The sequence below is a fragment of the Lissotriton vulgaris genome, chromosome 2_1, assembly GCF_964263255.1.
Source record: "Lissotriton vulgaris chromosome 2_1, aLisVul1.2, whole genome shotgun sequence".
Lineage (NCBI taxonomy): Eukaryota > Metazoa > Chordata > Amphibia > Caudata > Salamandridae > Lissotriton > Lissotriton vulgaris.
In genome coordinates, this window is record NC_141687.1 from 617,882,769 (window position 1) to 617,906,860 (window position 24,092).

Sequence of the window (24,092 nt, forward strand, 5' to 3'; positions counted from 1 at the left end):
TCAAACAATGAACTGCCAGAACACAAGGCTCACTTCTACCACTATAAATGTGTCATTATTCTTCTCTTGGCAACATTTGGATCTGCAACCACTATGAACCACAAAGAGCAGAAATTCATGGCCACACTGGAGACAGGTAACAGCAGTTACTCTAGGCTAACACAAACCTCACTGCATCAATAACACCCATATAAGGTCCGAAACATGAGCTGCTGCAGACCCCAATCAAAAGGTCAAGGCAGTACTAATAATGATCCTAATATAGACATCAAACTGAACGAAGCAAACATCACAAACCTAAAAGGACAAATAAATGACAAACCCGGGAACTACCCTAAACAGACATATATGCTCTCAAGGACTATGTTTGACTTTTCTTTTTCTCAAATTGTCCCAGTGCCACTTCTCCCACATTACCCACTTACTACCAGAGCATTTAAACACTCATGTAGTCTTCTCTATTTACCACACAGTACAAAATGTTACCACTTGCTCATTCCAGACAAGGACATGCCAAAATAAACATTCATTTCACAGACATCAAGCAAACCTTTCACTCCCTATTCCAAATTACAGCCCACTAACCAATGAACCACAGTTTATATATTCCACCAGAACCAGCAACCAAGTCTCAAAAGGAAGACTGTTCATTCTTGCCACTCCCAACCACATCCTCCCACCAATACTCACAGCCAGCTTTTCCTTCACCACAGTTGCTGTGGCAGCGATTGTGCAGGCTGTATCATGCTGTACGACTTGTGAAAACTCAGTCAAATCTCTTTTGATGAATTCCAAAGCTTCCACGGACTGCAAAATATGAGAAGTGCGTCACTTAAACTATCAAACAAAAGTATATACTCAGCAAGGTAGGCAAGCAGGAGGCTGGAAAAGGCTCACCTAAGGAAGCCAAGGTGTTGCAACCTGTACCTTCCAAGGAGGTGAGGTGTAAAAGCCCTGTTACCTAAATATTCCAAATAGGAGTAAGTCTTTTTGACAGGTACAAATAAAAGCAGAGAGGACAGAGACCTATTCCTTTTTTTTTATTAGTGCATAATTGACAATCAAATATCCAATTATTACAATTCATTGATAGTTAAACACGTTATGCACACTTTTTTATTATTTCCCCCCTCCCCTTCCAGACTTAACCCCACCCTCCCCACCCACAAGGAGTTGGCCTCAATCAGTTGGCTTATAGATTTGAAAAAATAAAATAAAGCCCTAAAGAGAACATTTGAGATTTACAAATTCTTCGAGCCATCTGGTCAACGGTGCCCAAATATTTAGGCCTTTAGATCGGGCCCGCAATCCCCTTTTTGCATAGATGGCTTTCTCAAAATTGTAATTTGCCAATAAGCGTGACAGCCGTTGGTGAAATCCAGGGGGGTTGAATCCGACCAAGCCGAAGCAAGTTTTTCTCCTGGCTTCCCTTGTAATTGCGGGTCTACCCCAAGTCCGATCAAAGATGGGGAAAGGAGATAGTCAGCCCCTAGCACCTCCTTAACAAAATTAGATATTTCCTGCTTTAGACTACTTAAAGCATTACAAGAAGCAAACATATGATTTAAATCCGCTTGAAATAATGCACAGCGGGGTCATCAAATTCCTTTTCCTGTCCCCCATTTAGAGATCTTTTTTGGGGTGTAGGCTAGTGAAAAACAAGATTTATAATATTGTGCCTGAAGCAGAGCCGGAATTAAAATCTTCTGTGCTAACTTGGCTGAGTAAAAAAATAAATTTTCCTGGATTCCTATCTCTGCCTCCATATCATCCGGCATCAGTGAAGTAAAAAAATAAAAAAAATGTAGATGGCCCCGATAGGAAGCAGTCTATTTTTTCTTAACCTATCTATAATATGATTATTCGCTAAGCCAATAGGGCCCCCACCTTTTTTACTTAGAAAATCTCGAATTTGAAGATACTTGTAGAAATCCCTTTGATCTAAATTATACATCTCCTTAAGGTTATCAAAGCGGACTATATCGGTTAGAGAATAGAAATCACCAAGCTTTGACAACCCTGCATCACACCATCTTTTAATAATAGGGTCTTTGAAAATTGCAGGCAAATTGGGATTATTTCCAATCGGTGTATAATGATTCAGGCGGCCTAGACCTGACAATTTCCGAACTAGTCTCATAATTCTATGCCTGCCTATTAATGACTTAAAGCGGACCTTTTTATAAAGACTGTCATTCAGAAATCTCCAGACCCATCCCCATGCATCTTTCCCCTAATAAGTTCTATAGGTGTTGGTTTTTCATCCATTATACTATCTCTGGGCTTATCACATATACGGGTTAAATTAAATAATAAGGTAGTGGCCCAGTAATGTAGTCTTATATTTGGTAAGGCCAAACCTCCCCTTTCTCTTGGCAAGGATACAAATGTATATGCTCTTCTGGGCTTCTCATATGCCCAAATAAAACGAGAAAATAAATCTTTAATTTTTTCCAAACTAATAGTGGTAAATTCTAGCGGGATTGACCTTAAAAAGACAGAGACCTATTCCTATATGGATTGTTTTCTGCTGCGGAAGAGCATTGGAAAGTTCTTATATGAGCCATTGCCATTTGAAAAATACCAACAACACCTTAGTTCTTCTCTTTGGCCCTCTCCAGAGTTTAAGATTTGCAGTTAGGTTGTGAATTCTAAAGACAGTGTGGTGTTCTCGATCAAAATTATTTTTATTTTGATGCTGTCAGGTTGTGAAATACTAATGGTTGTGGGGTGTACCAGTGATTGCATGGAGCGCTGTATCAGTTACGTTTTCATTTCATATTGTATTTTTATTATGGGGCACTGTCATTTTTTCTTTCTACTTAAGTTCCTTATTGTATATGATTTCTTGTAAAATGTCAGCTTCCCTTAGGACAAAAATGTGTGTTTTAAATAGTTTAAAAACAAATAAATTCTGAAGCTACAGTTACAATAAAAACAGTCACACTGTGTTCCTAGATTTTCTTCAACGCTAGGAGGAAATGTGAAGTACCCAGCATTTTGGGTAATCTGTGATGCCATCATCAGGGCATATCAGCTTTATGGTGCATAACTATCCCCAACTGAAAACTTTCAGAGGCTGCTATGTTTTAAATTGTAACAAGAATGACCTTTAATTGAATTGACCTTTAATGTTTTTTTTTTATTTAATTCGTATTACAGATCCTAGCAAACTACAACACTTAACACATTTTGGGGATTTATATTTTACCTCAGCCATGCTCCATGGCCAATGTTCTTGATTCAGTGCAAGCTGGGTATGGCCTGCAGAGACAACTGATTGTGTCTAGTAGCCCTCTCACAAATACCTACAGGGTACAGGAAAAGTCTCCCAACCAAGCAAGGCGTAAGTCTCTATGATCATCTTCACAGACCTTTTGGCCAAGATTGGCACAGTTTCCTGTACCCTAAAGTCATAGCCACCTTCATGGTTCAGATACGACCCTCTAAGCCTGCTCTGGGACTGAATGATGGAGCTATGGGTCTGCTCCGAGATGGGGCCACCGGGCTGCTTTAGGACTAGATGACGGAGTTGTGGACATTCGCTTTGGCTGGATAATGTCCTTGGGGCTGTGGTGATTGTGGATAACTGTGCTTGCCTTAAGATAATACGGTTGAATTGCAGACCTGTCTTCGGAAAGGATAATGAAGGTGAAATCCTCCTACTCTGTTTTCTTAATCATTATGCTGTGGTACTTCTTCGAGTATGGATAAAAAGGTTGTGGTACTGTACTGGGAGCGGGTGTTTGCATTTAAAAGAACCGCATTGGCCTGCTCCAGAATTCAATAACGGAGTGGGCCTCTACCGGAGGTAGGATGATATACAATAAAACGTGTGCTCGTGTTAGGATGAAGTGGGCCTGCTCGTAATACAATTCAATTTTATTATGCTTGTTTAGTCAACCAGAATCACACAAACCCTACATTTATTCAGCTATATCCACGCCATCCAACTCCAACAAGAATGGCCAATATATTCCCATTCTAGCAGTAAAGTACTTTACACATAAAGGGTAAACACAGAATGTACTAGAAAAATAAAGCATATTGCTGAGTAGCTTCCTGGTCAAACAAGTAACTATAATATGATACAACTGAGCTTAGTCAGCTCCAGGCACAAATGCCGGCTGTAGCACGGGAGCGTCGTCGACGCGCCAAAGGCAAACCCGTCTGCGCCCGTCCACGCCCAGCCGTGCCTAGGCCCCAGTCACCACGCCGGTTTTGGCAAATATTCCTCCCATGAAGTTAGACTGCTTTACTATGCCTCACTTATGCTTAACCTGGCAATTAGCGCACGTTTGCACAACAATACCATACTCCACCCTTGGAAATCGTTCCCTGAAGTCATCCAGCCCACATACCACCCCACTCAGCAACAGCATAAAGTTGGGTGCACATTAATGAGAATTTACTATCTTAATACACAAGCCTTAGTTAGACACCAGCTAGAAATGTTCACTATTTTAGACTCAGAAAAGCCTGACATTCTCTTGCTCACCGAAACCGAGCTTACTCACGAATACTCACCCGACATCCTGGCGGCACTACCCAATGAATATTATATTCCCCAAACTATTCGCACGCCAGGCAAAATGGGTGGCGGAGTAGTGGCCATTATCCACCAGGATTTTAAATTTACTGCTCTTACTCAACTCGGCCTTCCCACAGTAGATAACATTGTAATAAAATTTGAGTAGGACTTGGCCCCCTTTATATGCGTTCTACTGTACAGGCCCCCACAGCACATGCCCCTTTATCCACACTTGTTGGTGGAACAAATAGCAAACCTGGTAACTAACCATGGCAGAATCCTGCTGGTAGGCAACCTCAATTTCTTTGCCCATGACAAATGAGGAGGGTAGCAATCTGCTGAGCTGACTGATCTATTGAACAACTTAAACCTCACTCAACAGGTCTCCTCAGCTACATATATAAAAGGACATATTACTGACCAAATCTGGACTATCAACCTGGCAATTTCCGCAATATCCATCACACCTTGCCTAGAGTCAGACCACCACCTGCAAAAATTCACCTTAAAGAACCCGATCACCAGTAAAACTGCCACCAATGGTGGGGGGGGGGGGGTTAGCTGGCAAGAAAATGGAATGCTATTAATATAAACGACTTCCAGGGGCTGGCAAGAAAATGGAATGCTATTAATATAAACGACTTCCATACCACACTAGCAAACACAGCTCCCAACTCCATATCCGATGTCAATCTCCACGAGGAAACCACCTCAGCTTGGGTCTTGGCAGCCAGCAATATACACACCCGCTCAAAAAAGTTAGACTAACACACCGTTTTGAGGCTCAGATGTGGTTTTCCCCTGAATTAAAACTACAAAAACTCACCTTCCGTCAACTGGAAAGAAAGTGGAGACGGAACTACTTACAAGAAGAGAAAATCACTTACCTAACAACTATGAGGAAATATGAAAAGGTGATCCTCACAGCCAAAGCAGCTCATTTTTCCTCTAAAATTTGAACCTCTAACAACAAAACCAAGGAAATATTCGTAATTGTAGGGAACTGCTTAACCCAGATAGAGTCCTAAGTAAGTCCACACTGTCTCGGTCCCTCTGCAACTCTCGGAGGAGATTTTATCAATAAAAAAATTGTTTAATCAAAGACAATATTCCCACACACACTCAAGTAATCTTCCCTCCGATGCCCACAAAGCTTTACTCCCTTGAATCCTTCCCATCCATTGACACGCAGACCTTTCAAGATCTGCTATCCAAAGTCAAATCTGGATCTCCCATGAACCATTGTCCTCCACACATTTTAAAAGCTGCTTTCACTACCTCACCGGAACCTGTGCTTGCCCTCTTGAACAACTCCTTATCTCAGGGTAGTGTCCCTAAAGCTTTCAGTGAGGCAATAGTGGGCCCCTATTGAAAAAACCTGCGGCTGATCCCCAAACGCTGTCAAACTACCGCCCCATCTCCCTGCTCTGATACTTAGCTAAGGTGCTGAAGGACCATGTGGCGAAATGTCTATCTAGCTTTCTGGAACAATCCAAATTTCTTGATCCACACCAAGCTGGGTTTCGCCCTGCCCACTCCACGGAAACTGTGATCTTAGCAGTACTGGACTCCTGTTGGGAAAAGGCTGACAGAGGTACGCCCCAGGCACTTGTGCTGTTAGACCTCTTGGCCGCCTTCGACACGGCTGACCATGGTATATTGTCAGCGAGGCAGGGATTCAGGCCCAGCCCTTAGCTGGATCAACTCCTTCCTAAATGACCGCTCCCAGGCAGTCTGGTGTGGCCAGTTCACGGCACCTAAATTAAAAACTATGTGTGGGGTCCCACATGGCTTGTCACTCTCCCGCACCTGTTTAACCTTTACCTTCTACCGCTAATCAGATCTCTAAAGGAAGGTAAAGTGGTCACCTTTAACTATGCCGACGAGCTTCAACTGTTGTTCACAATTGACAACTCTCCCCAGTCTATATCGGAGTTTCAGTCTACCATGCAATTCATTCGGCAGTGGATGGACCACAACCACCTAAAATTAAACCCAGGTAAGACCGAACTAGTCCTGACGGGTGGCACCCGCAATCCGTGGGGCCCACACTACTGGCCAAACGATTTAGGACCCCCCCACCCCCAATTCCTTACTCCTCAGTAAAAAGCTTAGGGGGTCACTATAAACAATGACCCATTCTTAAAAACCCATGTTGGCACTGTGATCTCTACTTGCTTCTCTTAGCTGCGTAAAATTAGGAAGATAAGCAGGCTACTCACCCAAGCAGCTCTGTTCCTCAAATCACACTTGCTATCCACCCAGCAAGACAACATGCCCTGAACTGGCTGCCATTAACTACACACAATAGCACCAGAACGCATTTAATGCGTTGGTACCACTTAAAATGCTTCCAAAATTAGAAAACCCCCTTCGCCCCTTGGTTCTCTGAGACATTAAGACTCGAGAAACTAAGGTGCGGGAATCAAGAAAGACACTGGCGGCGAGATTATGACAACGCAGAAAAAATCTGTTACAAACTACTCATAATCTCTGAGAAAAGTAATAACTACCTTAAACATTGAAACTGCACAAGACTCTGTTAAACAGCTTTTCCAGGTAATGACAAAGTTGCCAGGGCCAGGGACTAACCCCTCCATAGACGCCTCCGAAACTCTCTGGCCAATTTTTTCCAAGACAAGGTCAGCCATATTTACGCCAACTTCTCAGCCCATACCAAGACTGGCAATCAGACTGACATTCCCAGTGACGATAAAAGCCTTCCCAACCTCCCTGAATTTAGCTTCAGTGACGATAAAAGCACTCCTAATCTCTCTGAATTTAGCCAGGTCTCTTTGGAACAGCTCATGGACCTAATCTCCACTGCCAAATCCGGATCCCCCAATGACCCTTGCCCTCCATCCATTCTGAAATCAATCCCTGACATCATAGGCCCCAATCTAGGAAACATCTGCAATTTGATGTTCAGTACAGGTACTTACCCCTCCATCTGGAAAAAAGGTCATCATCAAGCCTTTACTAAAGAAGAAAAACCTTGACCCCACAGAGACCAAAAACTACAGGCCAATTGCATGTCTACCATTTCCCGCAAAACTTTTTGAAAAGGTCATAAATATTCAGCTGGCCCATTTCATTGATGACAACAACCAACTACATGAAACACAATTTGGCTTCAGAAAGGGCCATGCCACTGAAACAGCCCTCATCAAGGCCTCCAATGAAATCAGGATGTTACTTGATTATGGGGGTGCCGTGGTCCTTGTGCTGTTGGATCTATCAGCTGCAAAAACAACAATTGATGGACAGAATGCAGAACAATGTCATACATTCACCCCTGTACAGAGATCTGGGCCGAAATCCATAGTTTCTTTGCACTCCACACCACCCCAGTTCAGACATGGCCATATGCAAATCAACCTTGACCCTGTGCCTCATGGTAACAGTCCAGCCCGAACTGCCAAGCCATGTCTTTCCTAAACCGAAATCCAGCATCCTAGGACCGGTTTCTGGCTATCAGCCATTTTAAGCTAGGATAGCTTGACTCCAGTGGTGTGGAAAGCATGGATCTATCAGCGGCATTCGACACGGTCGACCATGCCACCTGATCGACCGTGTCTCAGCCATCGGCATCAGACATAGAGCCTAGGCCCTCTTGTCCTCTTTTCTATCTAATCGGACTCAACTAGTGACTCTCGGCGACTTCAACTCTCCACCATTTGCGCTCCCGTGCCTCTTCTCAATTCCTGTGACCCTCTGCCATCACATCATGGATCAGTGCCCTGTCTCAGTACCTGTGACCCTCTGTCATCTCGTCAGCGTTCAGTGCCTCCTCTCATTACCTGTGACCCTCTGTCATCTCCTCATGGATCAGTGCCCTGTCTCAGTACCTGTGACCCTCTGTCATCTCAGCAGGGTTCAGTACCTCCTCTCAGTGCCTTTTACCCTCTGTCATCTCATCAGGGATCAGTGCCTCCTCTCAGTACCTGTGACCCTCTGTCATCTCATCAGCGTTCAGTGCCTCCTCCAGTACCTGTGACCCTCCGTCATCTCATCAAGGATCGGTGCCTCCTCTCAGTACCTGTGACCCTCCGTCATCTCATCAGAGATCAGTGCCTCCTCTCAGTACCTGTGACCCTCTGTCATCTCATCAGGGATCAGTACCTTTCACCCTCTCTCATCTCATCAGGGATGAGTGCTTCCTCTCAGTACCGGTGACCCTTTGTCATCTCACCATGGATCAGTGCCTCCTCTCAGTACCTGTGACCCTCGGTCATAAATCTCATCGGGGATCAGAGCATCCTCTCAGTACCTTTCACCCTCTGTCATCTCATCAGGGATCAGTGCCTCCTCTCAGTACCTGTGACCTTCTTTCATCTCATCGGGGATCAGAGCATCCTCTCAGTACCTGTGAACCTCTGTCATCTCATCAAGGATCAGTGCCTCCGCTCAGTAGTTGTTACCCACTGTCATCTCATCAGGTATCAGTGCCTCCTCTCAGTACCTGTGATCCTCTGTCATCATGGTATGGCTATGAGTGCCTGTGTGTGTCCTTGTATGGCTGGGTATGTCTATGAGAGCATGTGTATGTCCTTGTATGGCTAGTAGTGCCTGAGTGTGTCTCTTTAGGCCTGTGCGTGCCCTTGTATGGCTGGGTATGGCTATGAGTGCCTATGCTAACAGACTCATGTGTCCATCCCTCAAATTACCATGTCGATTTTGTATGTAATACCCTCCTTCCATCCTTTTTGTAAAGCGCTATGATATCCTTCGGGATCTTGTTCGCGCTATATAAAACTTTATAAATAAAACAATAAAATAAAATAAATGTTAATGGTCTCCATATCAATGCCCAGAAAGGGTCCTAAATAAGTTGCAACTGGTGCAGAACGCAGCTGCCAGGATTCTGTCATGCACCCCCAAGTTTAAACCAATATCCAACGTGGAGCGACAGCTCCACTGGCTACCCATAAGAAGTAGAACCAAGTTCAAGGTGCTATGCATCTCATACAAGGCAATCCATAATACAGGACCTGAGTTTCTAAAGAAAACTCTCTGCTCCTACATGCCCAGTAGACCCCTACGCTCATCAGCAGCGAGCCTGCTGATTGTCCCTCGAACCACGAAAGCCTCATGGGGCAACAGAAGATTCACTGTCGCTACTACCAGACTACGGAACACGCTCCCCCTTCACATTAAGACTAGTCCCACCCTGCTTGCCTTCCGGAAACAAGTAAAAACCTGGCTCTTCAACCCGTAAGTCACCCGGTCCTGGCCTTCCCTCTTCTTTAGTCCTCAGCACAGAGACACCTAAGGGTATTTGTGCACTATAAAAAATGCTTAAATAAAATAAATAAATCCAGGTCGTGATAGCTATGGTCTTATGACTTGATTACGCCAACGCAATCTACCTCAGTATGCCACACGGCCTTACAAAACGGCTACAGCTGGTGCAGAACCAAGCAGCAAGACTGATTCACAAACAACCCAGATGGCAACATGCCTCCCTTCTCTTAAGCACACTGCAAAGGCTTCCTATTTCCCAACGATGTGCTTTCAAAATCGTCTGCCTGGTGTTCAAATCCCTGAACGGCTGTGGCCCCAAATTTATAGAAAGCCTAATTTCTTGCTACACCCCCTCATGCAACCTCCGCTCGGCTCATCTCCAACTTCTGACTATCCAGACCTTCAAGTTGAAGCTCCAAGGGGGCTGTAGGTTCGCAATTCTGGCACTGAGACTGTGGAACTCCATCCCCCTGGAAAATCAGTTCAAGCACCGATCTACTAAGGTTCAGGAAATCCCTTAAAACCTGACTGTTCAACCAAGCCTAAGTAGAACTGCTCGGGTCCGGCACCTCCTAGTATTAGCACCAAGAAAGCAACTGGTGTATGAGCGCTTTACAAAACCATTTTAACATAACATAAGTTGCTTTGGAGTGCTATAAAATAGCACATTGTAAACAGTTAATTTTAAAGATCTTTATAAAAGGTACAACTTAACAGTATATGTGACATGGATTCTCTTCCACAGGAGCCATGTGTGTTTGGGCAGACTCACTTCATTTTGTACCAACATGGGCGGATATTTATGAATGCCTTAATTTCCTTATTATTTTCTAAAATGTGTTACATTTGTAACCTTTAACATATGTTGGTAGAATCTATGTGCATTCAGACAGCTACTTAAATTATGAAATTCCAACCAAATGGACAATTTTCACTCCCAATTTCTTAACTGGACTTTAATTTTGCCACATGCAGCCTAAGATTTTAACTTGGTTAAATCCTAACTATTCCTCTACTTCGCTATGTGCTTTTTCTCTCCAATGTCTCCAACATCTTTCCACTACATTTATTTTTATTTGGGATTCATGCATGACGAAATAAGATTTAAGTTCAGAAAGCAAACTGCATATTGATCCATGTCAATTTAATAGTATAAAGTAGTGTTTCCCAAACTGTGGTCCGCGGACCCCCAGGGGTCCGTGACACATTCCCATGGGGTCCGCAGGCAGCAGTTTTAAAAAGCACTTGAAAGTATCTTGTGTAATTAGCAGTTTTCAAACATCAATAAACGTGTCAAGATAAAACCAGTGATTAATGTACCTGCTGGAGAGAGATGAGAGTTTTGTCCAGTGGGAGCTTTGAATTATCTAATGTAGCACATACGGTTAATATGCCTACTGCAAAGAACATGTACAATGCATTTTAAAAACCAGAGATTATTTTGGTACTGTGCAATTCATAAGTGACAATCCTAATCTAGCAAAGTTACCTATAAACTGTCATTAAAGAGCTGCTTGCAAACTGCAAGGTAGAAGTTAGTGACATGTTGTTCTAAGTCTTTCATTATCCTGATACTGCTAAAAAGGTTTATTTGGGTGGAAATACATTTTTATTGTTAAAGTCAATGCTAACCACTGTGTTATGTTCTGAATCCTTAGTTTGTGCTTTTCCAGACCAAGCACTATTTCAAATTGCCTACCAGTATGAATGACGTGAATTCTACACCTTGTAGTCCACTTTGCATTATGTGACATTTTTTATACACTTGATTTATATGTATGATTCACTGTCTCTATGTGTGTGATGTAAAGTGCTCTCTCATACAATGTTGCGAGAGATGTTTTAACCCTTTCCATGCTCATGACGAGCTCAGCTCGTCATGATGCACGGTTGAGCTGTGCTGATGACGAGCTGAGCTCGTCATGAACAATGGACCTAATGATAAGTCAGCATAGGAGGGGAAAACACCTAGCAGCCAAGGTGTTAAAAAATGTAATACATGTAACAGAAGGGCTATGGAGAGATGAGAGGTACTGTTGGAGGGTGATAGTGGGAGAATCATTGAAGAACCCCAACAAAGATTGTCGTATTCTGGTGCACAGTGAGGACTTAATTTACTATTCTTTAAAAGCTAATACAATTCACTATGTAATGATAACTGTGTTGTAGACTGCACCATTGTTTCCTAAATGTTTTGGGGGGCATCTCAAAGCCCCCTTTGTAGTGGTCAGGCTCACTCACTGCACTTGGTGTGCACCTTATGGGGACTGGTCTGAAAACATTTGTCTGGGCTGCTTTGGGCTTCCAGTCTGGCCCTGGCAGGAGCAGGAGCCTCTTATGCGAAATAAAACCAACCATTTAAAAGTTAGTCACAGAGATGCAGCACAAACCTACCTATTAATTTTCTTCATTTTTTCCAAATTCTTTCAATATAAAATACAACAGAAGAGGCAGAGAGTGTCATTAGCCTCCTTGGCTTAACAACACTATCCACCACTTCAGAAATGCAGTGCTGCACCTATATTTACAAGAATATGATGCAGCCCTGTGTTTCCCCTGCGCTCCTGCTAAACTTAACTTTGCACTATAGTGCAAGGGTGTCTGCGTGCAGGGGAATATTATTCATGTACAGTAAGGTCCCCCTTGCACATTAACAATTTTGAAATGCTGTTTTGTCACTTCTATATGTGCTGCTTAAATGCAGCACACATGGAAGGTACAAGATTTTTTTTAAAGATTGTTTATGTGCAGGACGGGTCACCTTCCTGAACATAAACAATCGAAGGCGTTTCGTAAAAACACTGAGAATTAAAGCATTTCTACTTGTTTCGCCTACTTAAGACCAGGTTTTCCCTGGTCTTAATTTGGGGGCTGCCTTCCATTTACGCCACCCATGTTAATAGAGGGCAATGTCAAAATCAATGGGTGTTGAGGTGGAACGCCCACCCCTTTCACGCTAAGCATTGGGTGAAAGCGGGTGTTATTTACAAGCCAGCATTAAGCCATGTTAAATGGCTTAACGTTGCCTTGTAAATAAAGGGAAGTCCCTATCTCCACAGGAACGTCACAAAAAGTGACGTACTCATGGTGATAGCGGCTTGTAAATATGCCCTTAAAATACTTACTAATTCGAGTATTTGTTTTGTGTGCACATGTGATATTTTTTTCAAATTACTGTTTTAATGTTTACATTTTAAATCCTACAAATTGCTTGGGAGTCCCCGGTTTCCAGTGGTGACTCAATGGGGGTCCGCAGGAGTCAAAAGTTTGGGAACCACTGGTATAAAGCAACATACTTAAGTGAAACGAAACTGAAAATCTATGTGCCTTGGATGCTGTGCTCTGGAGTTGCCAAGGGAGTTTTAGAGGGATTGAAGCGATTAATGCTGCGGCAGACGTTCATGATTTACTTTCAACGGTCTGGGACTGCTGCACAGATAAGCTTAATATTTTTGCGCTACATTCAACAACCAAAGAAATTGCAAAAAAGACCACTTTGTTTTAATGAGGGTATATTCATACTTGTTTTGAAATTTGCGTCCGAAATTGCATCCTGACCGTCATGGCCTATCACTCAGGAGATGCTGTTTGGGTTAAAAACACCATGTTTTTAAAGTTTATATTGACCAATGGACAAGTATGCCCAACCCCTGCAAAACAATCCTTTTGCTGCAGTTTACCATCCAGAGTATCGTTGTGGGACAGAAGATTTACTGTTGGCAAAATAAAGACCCTTATGTAGGAGATTAATAGAAAGCTTTCACTATTAGGTAATGTGCTCGAACAAAACACAGCAAGCTATTAGCACATTTTGTTTGACTGACAGTGGGTTCAATACTTTACTGTCCTAAGAATGCGGCTTAATTATATGCAAATGCATTCTGAAAAACGTAAGAACAATTGGAGATTGTTTTCCAAATAAATTAACCGAAATATTTTCAATTACAAAAAAGGATTACGGTATAGGTAGTTAAACTATCATCAGTTTTTAAAGGACAGCAATAAACACCATTTCTTTTAAATGCATCAAGTAATAAAAAGTGTTTGATGAAATCCAGTATTTAAATTTAAACAAGCATTTGCAATGCAATAGGTCTCGCATTATTAAAGTTTGAGCTATTGGCATTGCTAAATAATGCACCACCAATAGCTCAAACTTTAATAATGTAAAACCTATTGCATTGCAAATGCTTTTTAAACTTGGTAACACTGTCAGGGCATTTGTTGCACCTCATTAGTACCAGTTTAAACCCCTAATCTAGCTTTGTAAAGGGCCTTTCACTGTGCGGCAAACCATATCGCTGCATTTTTTTTGAAGGAATTCGTAACTCACGTACCCGTGGTTACGTTTTGTTGTGGTTATTTTGACGGGGATTGTACCAGATGGATTCACCCCGCCGGGTTGGAAGTATCACTGGATTTGGGTCACGAACCTCCATGAAAACGACGCTGAACAAGAATTTCCTTTTGTATCAATTTGTAAAAATAATAGTCCCATTGTTGTTGAGATTCTTTTGAGTGCGCAGGATTTTGTGTTTATATTGTAGGGGTGTGTTTTTACACGCTCTAATTGAGGGGTTTTCAAGGGTCTCCCCTTCCTGCCTGCACCATCACCTTTGAGATAAACTTTGCACGTTCACTTTGCTTGAGCGCCTATGAATCCCGAATACTTAAAACCCTCTTCTTTGACAATATAAGTGACGCTTGATTGTCCTGGAAAGTGTCGGGGGAATAACAACTCCTACCAGTTTGAAGGCTTATTGCAAGAAGCAGCTGGAGTTTGTATGGAAAGTGTTAGTCTCCCATCATGAGCTGACCGGCGAAAGAACCTCAAATTCGAAGAATGTATTTTCCCCTATTTTCTTAGGATAGAAGTATTCATTCCCATTGCAGAGGTTGGCCGGGAGTAGCGAAACATAGCTCAAGTTCTGAAACGCTGGATGTGGTTTTGAAATTGTGCCTGTTTTGGTGTAGGGTTTGCATCTCATCTGTTTGGTTTGCAGAGTCCCTCTTTCAAGCCCTTAGTGGGAGCCAATCTGACTTCCTAACTTGGAAGGTTCGCTATAGTGGCAGTTTGGGGTGCAGCAGTTGACAGCTGGTTATGCTGCTCTGTGTTTGCTCCTCTTTGACTATTTGTTGCAAGATGATGTTAAGTCGGAAACGGCCAGAAACAAAAGGGCTCCTGTAAGCAGTATGACCTAAGACGTGTTTCCTTTACACCGCTAACCAGATGCGCTTTGTAAAATGGGAGGAGGGTTAAACATACGCGTGCCGTGGCTGAACGTGCAACCTAGGTTTGAGGGGGCCTGGCCCTCGTGCACGCGTGTGCCAAAGGTTGCACCTACAATCCTGGGAAAGCTGCAACCCGGACATGGAGTAGGCAGGTCAATGCAGCACACTGATACCAGCGCCTGCAAGTCTTGGGGCTATCTCGCACACGCCTGGTGGCGCATTGTGAGAGCATCTTGTCATGCTTCTCTCTAGAACCTTCTCTGCTTCTGACCAAAGTGTGAATCTGCCAGCAGACCAGAGCTCGTGCCGGGCTAGTCATATGCGAGCTGAACACAGGTCAGAGGGCACGGGACACGCTGCAGTGCAGGGGTCTGGCGGCTAGCCTTTACTTCAGCTCTCCTGCCAGCCTGTCCCTAGAACAGGTGTACGAATGGTCGCAGCTAGAGATATGCCAAGGCCAGCCCACCTGTGGTCCCCATTTGTAGAGCTGCATCCTGCGTCTCAGCAGCATCACTGCAATACGCACCCACATCAGGGAGGCCCAAATTCTGGCAGGGCCAGTTCAGTCTTTTATCTTTCAAAGCCAGTAAAATACAACCCATTGCGAGTTTAGACAAAAACCTTCAGTTATCCAAACACCATCCTTCGATTTAAAAATGGGAGATAGTCTAAGGCCATTGTTATTAATAAAAGTGCACACCTTTTTGTTAGGTCAGGAAAAGAGAGAGCTTTAGGTCTTTTGCCAGTCCCATGTATATAATACATTCATACATACTTATGTTCACAGACAGGGAGACTCTGGGTTAGCCCTCTCCAACTGCATTCACATCCACGGTAGCATACAGCTCGGGGCAGTCAGTTGTCTCATTTCAGACACAGACTCTCTTGCATTCTAAGTAGCAACTTATTCCTCTTAAAGAGAAGTGCACTTGAGGGTGAATACTTTACTTTGTCAATGCTTTTTCCTTTCTTTTTATTTTTAAAGCCATCCTTGTGCTTTTAAACGATGTGTTCCGGTTACAGTAATTCAAAGCCAATAAAATCATTTCTCTCCTTCAGTAAGATTAACATAAAAAGTAAAAAAGATTGCTATACTTGTTTAAAAAAATGTTTGCAAAAATACGGCTATCAGGATTAGTTGGCAGAAATATTACTATTAATTGTGTGCCATATGCTTGCAATAAAATATTTTATCGAACTTAACCATACAACCATTGTGGCAAAGCCTATTGGGTTTCACAATGCTTGTTCGTTCCATATATCACTCTAAACGTGATTTGACCAAAGGGAAGAGGAATATTGCAAGAGGGCTAAGAAAGTAGTCAAGAATAAAGCAGGAAACGAATGCATTAAAATTCAGAGTGTGTGTTGATGATGAAAGTTTATGTTTATGGCCGGGGCCTGTTTGAACGCTGCTCAGGCCCGTCTCTCCCGCCTGCCGAGCCTGGGGCACTTCTCGCCGGTTCGGGAGATTGATCCGTCACCACCTTCCTTATAATTAACCAGCGCTGACGGGCCAGATACGACGGCCGGGCAGGCGGCTGGGCGCGAAGCGGGGGCAAGCGGCAGGGGCAAGCGGCGGGGGCGCGGGTTGCCCTTCTTTGTGCAGCGACGGACCGTCACTGGAAGAACACCTTGTTCCATAACTCTGATTAACCCAGACAGTAGAGACATTTGTCCTTTTTAACATAAAACGTAATGCTTTTTTTTTTTTAACTGTTTAATACGATTTCAGCAGCGCCACACACTGACTCCATGTCCTGCAACAACACTTGACCACCCTGAGACCAAGCTTTCTCATCATGAGAACACATAGATAACAATTCAAACCACTCAGCTTAATTTGGGCTGGTGTATCTCCTCTGACGTCATAGATCTCAGGTCTTGTAACACATTTTCCCAGTAGTCCCCTATCAATACTCACTCCCAAGCCTGATGTACAAAGTCTGCTCCCTGCCTCCAACATCGCTGACATGAATCAATATCATGGAGGCCGTATTTCAGTTTTAAACATTTTAAGCAAATAACACTGCTTTGCAGTAAAAGATAAATAGATACATTAATTAATATGTGCGAAAAGGTGTAGTGTTTCATTGCAGTACCGCCCCCTGACACATTTAACAGCTGTGGTAAGGTAGGTGGATAAATGAATATGTATATAGAAGGTGCAGCGCCTTCTATTCCTGTGCGGCCTCTTGGCACATGCAGCAGCTGTGGTGGCGGGGCCCATGGGGGGCTGAGACAAATAGAGCAGGGTCAAGGGCCCCATCGGGCCCCCTCTAGAGACGTGACTGGATGGGAGGAGGGCTTGGGAGCAGTGCCAGTCATTTAACTTCCTGTGTCCACCTTCAAGACATCATCGCTGCATGAAAAGTTAACTGCTGCACCCCATGAATGTTAATGTTAATATGAATTTGTAAAGCGCAGACACCATAAGTTTCCTGGCGCTAAGAATGTATGAATGAAGAGGTGCGCGGCCAGCAGGTTAACAGGACTGAGAGAATAACCAGGTCTTCAGGGCCTTTCTGAAACTCAATAGGGTGTTACTGGTCTTCAACGTCAGGGAGAGAGAGTTCCAGAGCCTGGGTGCCAGGTAAGCATACCTGCAACCACCAAGCTTTTCCCGTTTGATGGAAGGTATGACTAGTAAATGTAGGTGGGCCGAGCGGAGATTGCGGGCCGAGTAGTGCTTTACAATGAGGCCCTTCATAAAGTCCGGACTATTGCAGTGAAGTGTTTTGAAAATTAGACAGCCTGTCTTGAAAGCAGCTCTTTGTTCAATTGGCAACCAATGCAGTTTACGCAGCAGGGGCCTCGCCGATTGCCATCTCACGAGTTTTGTAGATTAGTCTTGCTGCCTGATTTTGAACAATTTGGAGACGGTGGAGCAAAGACTGGGGTAAGCCTAGATAGAGGGAGTTGGAGAAGTCCAGGCGAGATAACACCAGGGAAATCACAACTTGTACAAGTGCCGCGTGCGATAATAGGTGGGAGATCTTTCAAATTTTACGCAATTGAAACATACTAGATGAGATCACTGCCCCCACTTAACCTTTGAGGGAGAAGTCGGAGTCAATGACCACCCCTAGGCTCTTTACTGAGCCTGAAGGTGTGCGGGGAGGGCCTAGGGCAGGTGGCCAGAAGTGTGGGCCCCCCATGTGCCACACTTTTTTTAAACCTAAATAAAATAGCTTTAGCAACACCACGGCATAAGAAGAGAAAACGGAACAATCACAGCAGAATAAATCACATGGAATGGATGCGCCGTCACACCAGGGGTGATACAGCCGTTATTATGGAAGGATTAATGCCTTTGATAAGGCAGGGCAGACTCGACAAGAAACAATAAAAAAACAACCAGCACGGAAAAAAAAAAACGCCCGCGAGTGGTGCGTGCGCGCCACTGCAAGGCAGATGTCTTCAATTATCGTGCCCGTGTCTGGGCACAATAATTGAAGACATATGGCCGCTGGTGCGCGTAACAGACACCAATAGGCCATGGGCGGAGCAATACGCCTGCCTTTGGCCTATTGCGTGCTCTGTTAAAAAAAAAACACGCACACAAAGCCCAATAACAGAACCGAAAAGGGTCAGTTTCTAAACCCCCTACAAAACGGGTCGCCTGTGTGAGCACTGCTGCGCAATGCATCACGAGTGGCGAGCCCTAAAAAATAGAGACTCTCAGTCTAAAATCATTGAGAACATTATAGGCAGAGTTTTTAAAAAACACAGGGGCCCAATCCCAAAACAAAGTCACAAAAGTGCACCTATGGTTTTGTACTGTCACTGTGTGAGATTTAGGACTTATTCAGAAGAGCTTACAGAAGTAGGCCTAAAAATTATACTTTTAGTAAGCCTCTATATATTCCATTGTCATGGGAGCAAATATACTGGTGTAAATATAAAAACTGTTTTCTCTATGAGGAATATATTTTCCCACTTGGAGAAACTCCATTACCTAGATCTTCAACTCTTTATTGGAAGAGGATCCCGTCACCCTGGGGAAAAATGTTTACTCCTGTTCTTGTCAGAAACCAATTTCTAACTTTTACCAGGAAGTGGGATGGAATTTGGTTGGAGTGGTATTTGTAAATATCCTTAAACTTGTAAGTTTGCGGGCGTGGAAAAACTGACTGGGCATTCATCTGGAACTATGACATTTTGTTTCTTTCAAGTCCCTGTAAGAATATTTGTTTCCACCAAATCTTCATGCAAGTAAATTATTTTTTGAGTGCCAGATCAACTTTTGTACATGTAAACCAAACTCTCATGTGTTAATAACGTTGAGAAACAGGCCTCTAAACGTCTGACTTTACAAGACCTTGTAAAGTTCATCTTGTTGTAAAAAGTAAACCAATCATTGATTCAACACTTAGGGGCCGATTCCAATCTCGCTCGGAACGGCTCTGAACGCGATCCGGCCTGGAAAAGTACGAGCCGGACGCGTGTTTTCCGACCGACTCGTACAACTATACGAGCGCGCAAGTACGATGCGGGAAACGTGAAATCGCAAATGAGGCGTTTCCGGGTCTGGATCACTCCGTACGTGTCGGCCGTAAGCGTACGGTGCCGTGCAATAGAGGCTATTTTAGACCGAGCCAGTACGATGCACTATTCGGACAGGTGGATCGAGATGGATTTTCTGACTCGTACAAGCTCCGGGAAGCGGACCCCCTTCACCCATAGCCTTACGAGTCGGTCACAGGGGGGGACCCAAGGGTCCCCCACAACGTGCATGTACGGTGCAGGTGGCACCGATGCGTCCCCATTACAGGGAGTGACCTTTTGAGCAACGTATCTGTTTCGTCAATGGGAGCCTATGTACACGTCGTATAACAGGCTCTCATTGACTTCAATGGGGCTCAGAGCGACCTGTGTCCGTAAGCGCGTGTTTGCATCATACTCGGCCGTTTGGAGCCCCGGAGTGCGAGTCGGTCAGACAGCACTCCGGATCAGACTCGGACGGAGAGCTTTCCCAACGAGATCGGAATCGGACCCTTAGTATCGGAGGCACAGTTAAATTATGTGATTTTCCCTAGAATTACACAATGTTGTCAAATGGAGAAGGTCATACTCTAAGCCATCAGAGTGATTCTTAGTTGGCAACGTAGGGACTGCTGTTCAAATATAATTTGGATTGATTTACAGTAACATTTTCTTAAACCAAGGGAACAAATACAATTTTATTTCCCAGAACTATTCACAAGAAGTTTCCTAGGAAACTAAAGTAATTAAAAGCACAATGGTTCAATTAGAACAATGATATGCCCTAAGCTCAGCCACATTCAGAGCCCGAGCATGGTAAACTTTCTGGGCTAATCAGAGCCCTCTTGTGATAAAAAGGCTGCACTAAACAGAGCTCATTCATGAACAGAGCCTGTGGCAATTAAAGGATTTTACCTATATAGACCACTGTACTGTACAGATGTCAGTATTATTAGAAATGCGGCATAATCAGCCTTACTTAACCCTGACATAATTCAAGAGGATAGCATCAGACCTCGGAAATAATGAGAATACCAGTATAATTGGTCACCTCACTGCTTGGCACCAAATAGTGTAAGTGGATTTTTGTACAAGACAGATTTCTAATGCATCCCATTCCTTGGAAAAATTGCTATTCTATAAAATGTCACAATACATTAGGATTTCAGTTTTTCTACCACGTATGGATAAAACATTACTTTTAGTGGAGCAGTCAGCATATGTTTTAAGTGTACATGCCCAATAAAGACAATATCAGCATACAGCAAGTCTGAACTTGTAACGTTTGAAATTCTGATAGGATCATAAGATGTTTGCTACAGATATGGTGTAAAGTTTGCTATGATAAGAAGCCAACAGACTACCTTGGTGGGGGGAGGGAGGGTTCACCACTCCAATTTAGCCTCATGTGTGGTAAGTGAATGATCATCAACCCGTGCAACATGATCAAGTGCAGTGCCATCAATACCGATAAAACAAACAGCCATGGTTAGGTTGTAAAATCTGGCCCATAAATAGTCCCCACTTAGCAGGTCATAAGCTGATGGATAGTCAATACACTGAATCTATTTCTGCACTGACTAGGACGGAACACAACGATTCCGAAGAATAATTAATATTAAATTCAGCTTCGGAAAATAAAACAGTTAGATGCTCTTCAATATTTTTTTTTTTACAAGAAAGACAGTATGTATGTCATGACTGATTTGCATATAGCTGGGTCTGACATGAGGTGGCGAAGTGAGCTAAAGAACGATGATGGATTCATCCCAGATCTGTGACTGGAGGAGAGTGTCTGAAAGTTTCAGCGCTCCGCCCATATTCTCCTTGTTTGCTTTGCTTGGCCTAAGATGGCAGGGTATGCCCAGACGTGGGTCCATGCTTCCTTTGCCACTGGATTCAAGCTAGCCTGGCTGATGAGGGGTGCTACCCCGAAACCGGTCCCAGGATGCTTGATTCCAGTTCAGGAAATGCCTAGCTTGGCAGTTCGGGCTCAACTATTCCCATGAGGCAAAGGGTCAAGGCTGATTTGCATATAGATGGGTCTGAACTGAGGTGGCGAAGTGAGCTAAAGAACGATGATGGATTCAACCTAGATCTGTGACTGGGGGTAAGTGTCTGAAAAGTTTCAGCGCTCCGTCCATCATCTCCTTGTGTTTGGTTTGTATGTATTTCCAACATATTTTCTAAATACATTAAATTAACCTGTTCAAAGTTTAAATACCTACTTGGACCCTTTTCCAAATATTACTGACAATCTATCTGTCCATGACTTTGATATGAAGTCTTAGAATGTTTAGTAATTATACAGCTTGCCAAGTTCACAGACCCGCCAGTTAGAGTCTACTTTCTTTAAGGACTAAAGAATCTTATGTGTCAAATTTGCACTGGATGGCTTAGCAATTTAGCTGATATAGTATTTTGTCGCCGAAGGGACATTTCAACCCAAACCCGAGCGGTCCAATTGCTGGCTCTTCTGCCTGCATTACTAAAGAGAAATTATATTTAATCAAGCTTTTACAGATTCTTTCAATAATGTGATTAATAACATTATTTTCTTTTGGATCTTATCTTGTGGACAGTTGGCTCCAAAACTGTACGGTTAGGCCGGCAGCCACTTAGCATTTGCCTTTTTAGGTCTAGCCTGGACATCGCATCCGAAGGATGCGTCCAGGCTGGAGACTTATAGTCGTCTGACACGGGGGAATGAGGGACACAAAACTGTGACGAGCGGCTGGATTGAGCTGCGTGCACGCGCGTCAACATTCACGCATGCGCACATCACAGCCACACGCATACACAGCACTCACGCATGCGCACATACACACGCATACACAGGCACACCCCCGTCACCTACACGCATACACAGAGACCCCTCCACACACACCAGCCCCTCTCCTCTCGGCTCCACACACACGCACACGCATTTACACTTACACAGACACGCAGGCACCCAGACAGGCAACCCCCCCCCCCGTCACACACACGCATACACACAGACTCCAGGACGCATACACACAGACTCCAGGACACATACACATACACACACACATGCACGCTCACACACATACACAGTCCGCCGCCGCGCGCGCGCACACAGATGCCCCCCCCCCCCAACAAGGCGAAGCCCCACTCACCGGCATCCTCAGTGCAGCGGCTCCCACCGGCAGCAAGACTCTTCTTCCCTTCTTCGGCACCGGGGCGCAGGGTAGGCTCCTGCCTGCTCCGGTGCTCCAAACAATCGCGGCTCTTCCGTGGGAGGCGGGGTAGGCTCCCGCCCTCCTACTTCCGGTTGTCCCGCCCGGCCTGCCTGACTTCCTGGTCGCAGGCCGGCGCAAAACGCTGCCTAAAAAATGCTTACAACAAAGGCTGCTTCTCAGTTTCCGCGACCGCGCTCAGGTTACCGGCGTCTTGTGTTTTTTCTTTTTTAATTGCGAGCCTTATATTTTCAACATTTTTCAGTCTCAATTAAGTGCATACTATTATATAACTGAGTTAAGGTCCCGCGACGAGGGGCTGAGCAACCGTAGTGGCGAAGCGAACCTGCCCTGTGAGGCGGCCTGATTGCTGTGGCGGAGCCGGAATCGCGGCGCGACAGACCGAGCCCGGGCCTCATTCAGGTGCGGAGAGAGGCGTCCGCGAAGTAGCAGCAGCTCCGGACTGAATTCCGGCCGCCTTTACCAAGATGGCGGCCGTTTGAGTGAGGTTCCGGACCACAGACGTGGAGACCGAGGGAGAAGCGGAACGGGTCCCACCCGCGAGGCACGGCGCTTGGTGGAGGTGCTACCCGGGAGCGGAGAGCGGGGGGATCCCTTCACCTCCCCCCCCGCACCCCTCCCCCTCCAACGACGAAAACCGCGGGCGCTTGGATCGGCGGAGCTGGTCCGTTCCCGCAGGCGAGATTGGACGCCTACAACGGAGGTGAGCCCAGGAGTCAAAAGCGGAGGAAGGGACCGCTTGGGGGGAGGCCTTGCGCCAGTGGCCTACCGGTCCGGTGCATACCCCCGAATTCCCATTAGTGCCACCCGCATCGACGGAGGTGCCCTCTCCCCACCCCCCATACACACATTCCTGCCTGTGGAACGGCCGGTGGGGAGGACACACGAGACACGGGGGCAGGCGACAGACTACGGGAGGCACCAGCAGCGGAGGCTGACCCCGCCAGGGACGACACTAGCAAGGAATCGGGGCCACGCAGGGAAGGGAGAGCAGAACGATCACGAGAGCGGCAGGGGGTGAGACTCCGGACATTGCCCCCCCTCCCCCTACGTGACAAGGCACACAGCCGAACGGGGAAGAAGGCCCTGAAGCAGCAGTGGGGATACTAGGAACTGGAAGAAGAGATAGTGCCCCCCCACCCCCCCCCCTGCACCAGGGGTCATTGTGAGAGGACAAGCGCTACACGGGAGAGGGCCGGACCATATTCACGAACCGGGCGGAAGGAGAAGGGATGAGATAGCCACCTCAGCCAACCCTGACCTCAAGGGCCACACGGAGATAGACCACTTGCAAACGCACAACACGCCCCTGCTGGCAGAGACCCGCCTGGGATAGCTCCAAGGGACGGGCTTCGGAGCGACTGAAGACTGAGCACAGGGAA

At 45.0% G+C, this 24,092-nt stretch overlaps 1 protein-coding gene across 1 annotated transcript in view; it reads right to left on the reverse strand.

The window, feature by feature from the left end:
• Window positions 1-24,092, reverse strand: part of BSDC1 (BSD domain containing 1) — a 257,684-nt gene that overhangs the window by 211,672 nt on the left and 21,920 nt on the right. The window contains exon 3 of the mRNA XM_086955699.1: window positions 691-807. Within this exon, the coding sequence (XP_086811825.1) occupies window positions 691-807 (117 nt within the window). The remainder of the gene's footprint in view (window positions 1-690; window positions 808-24,092) is intronic.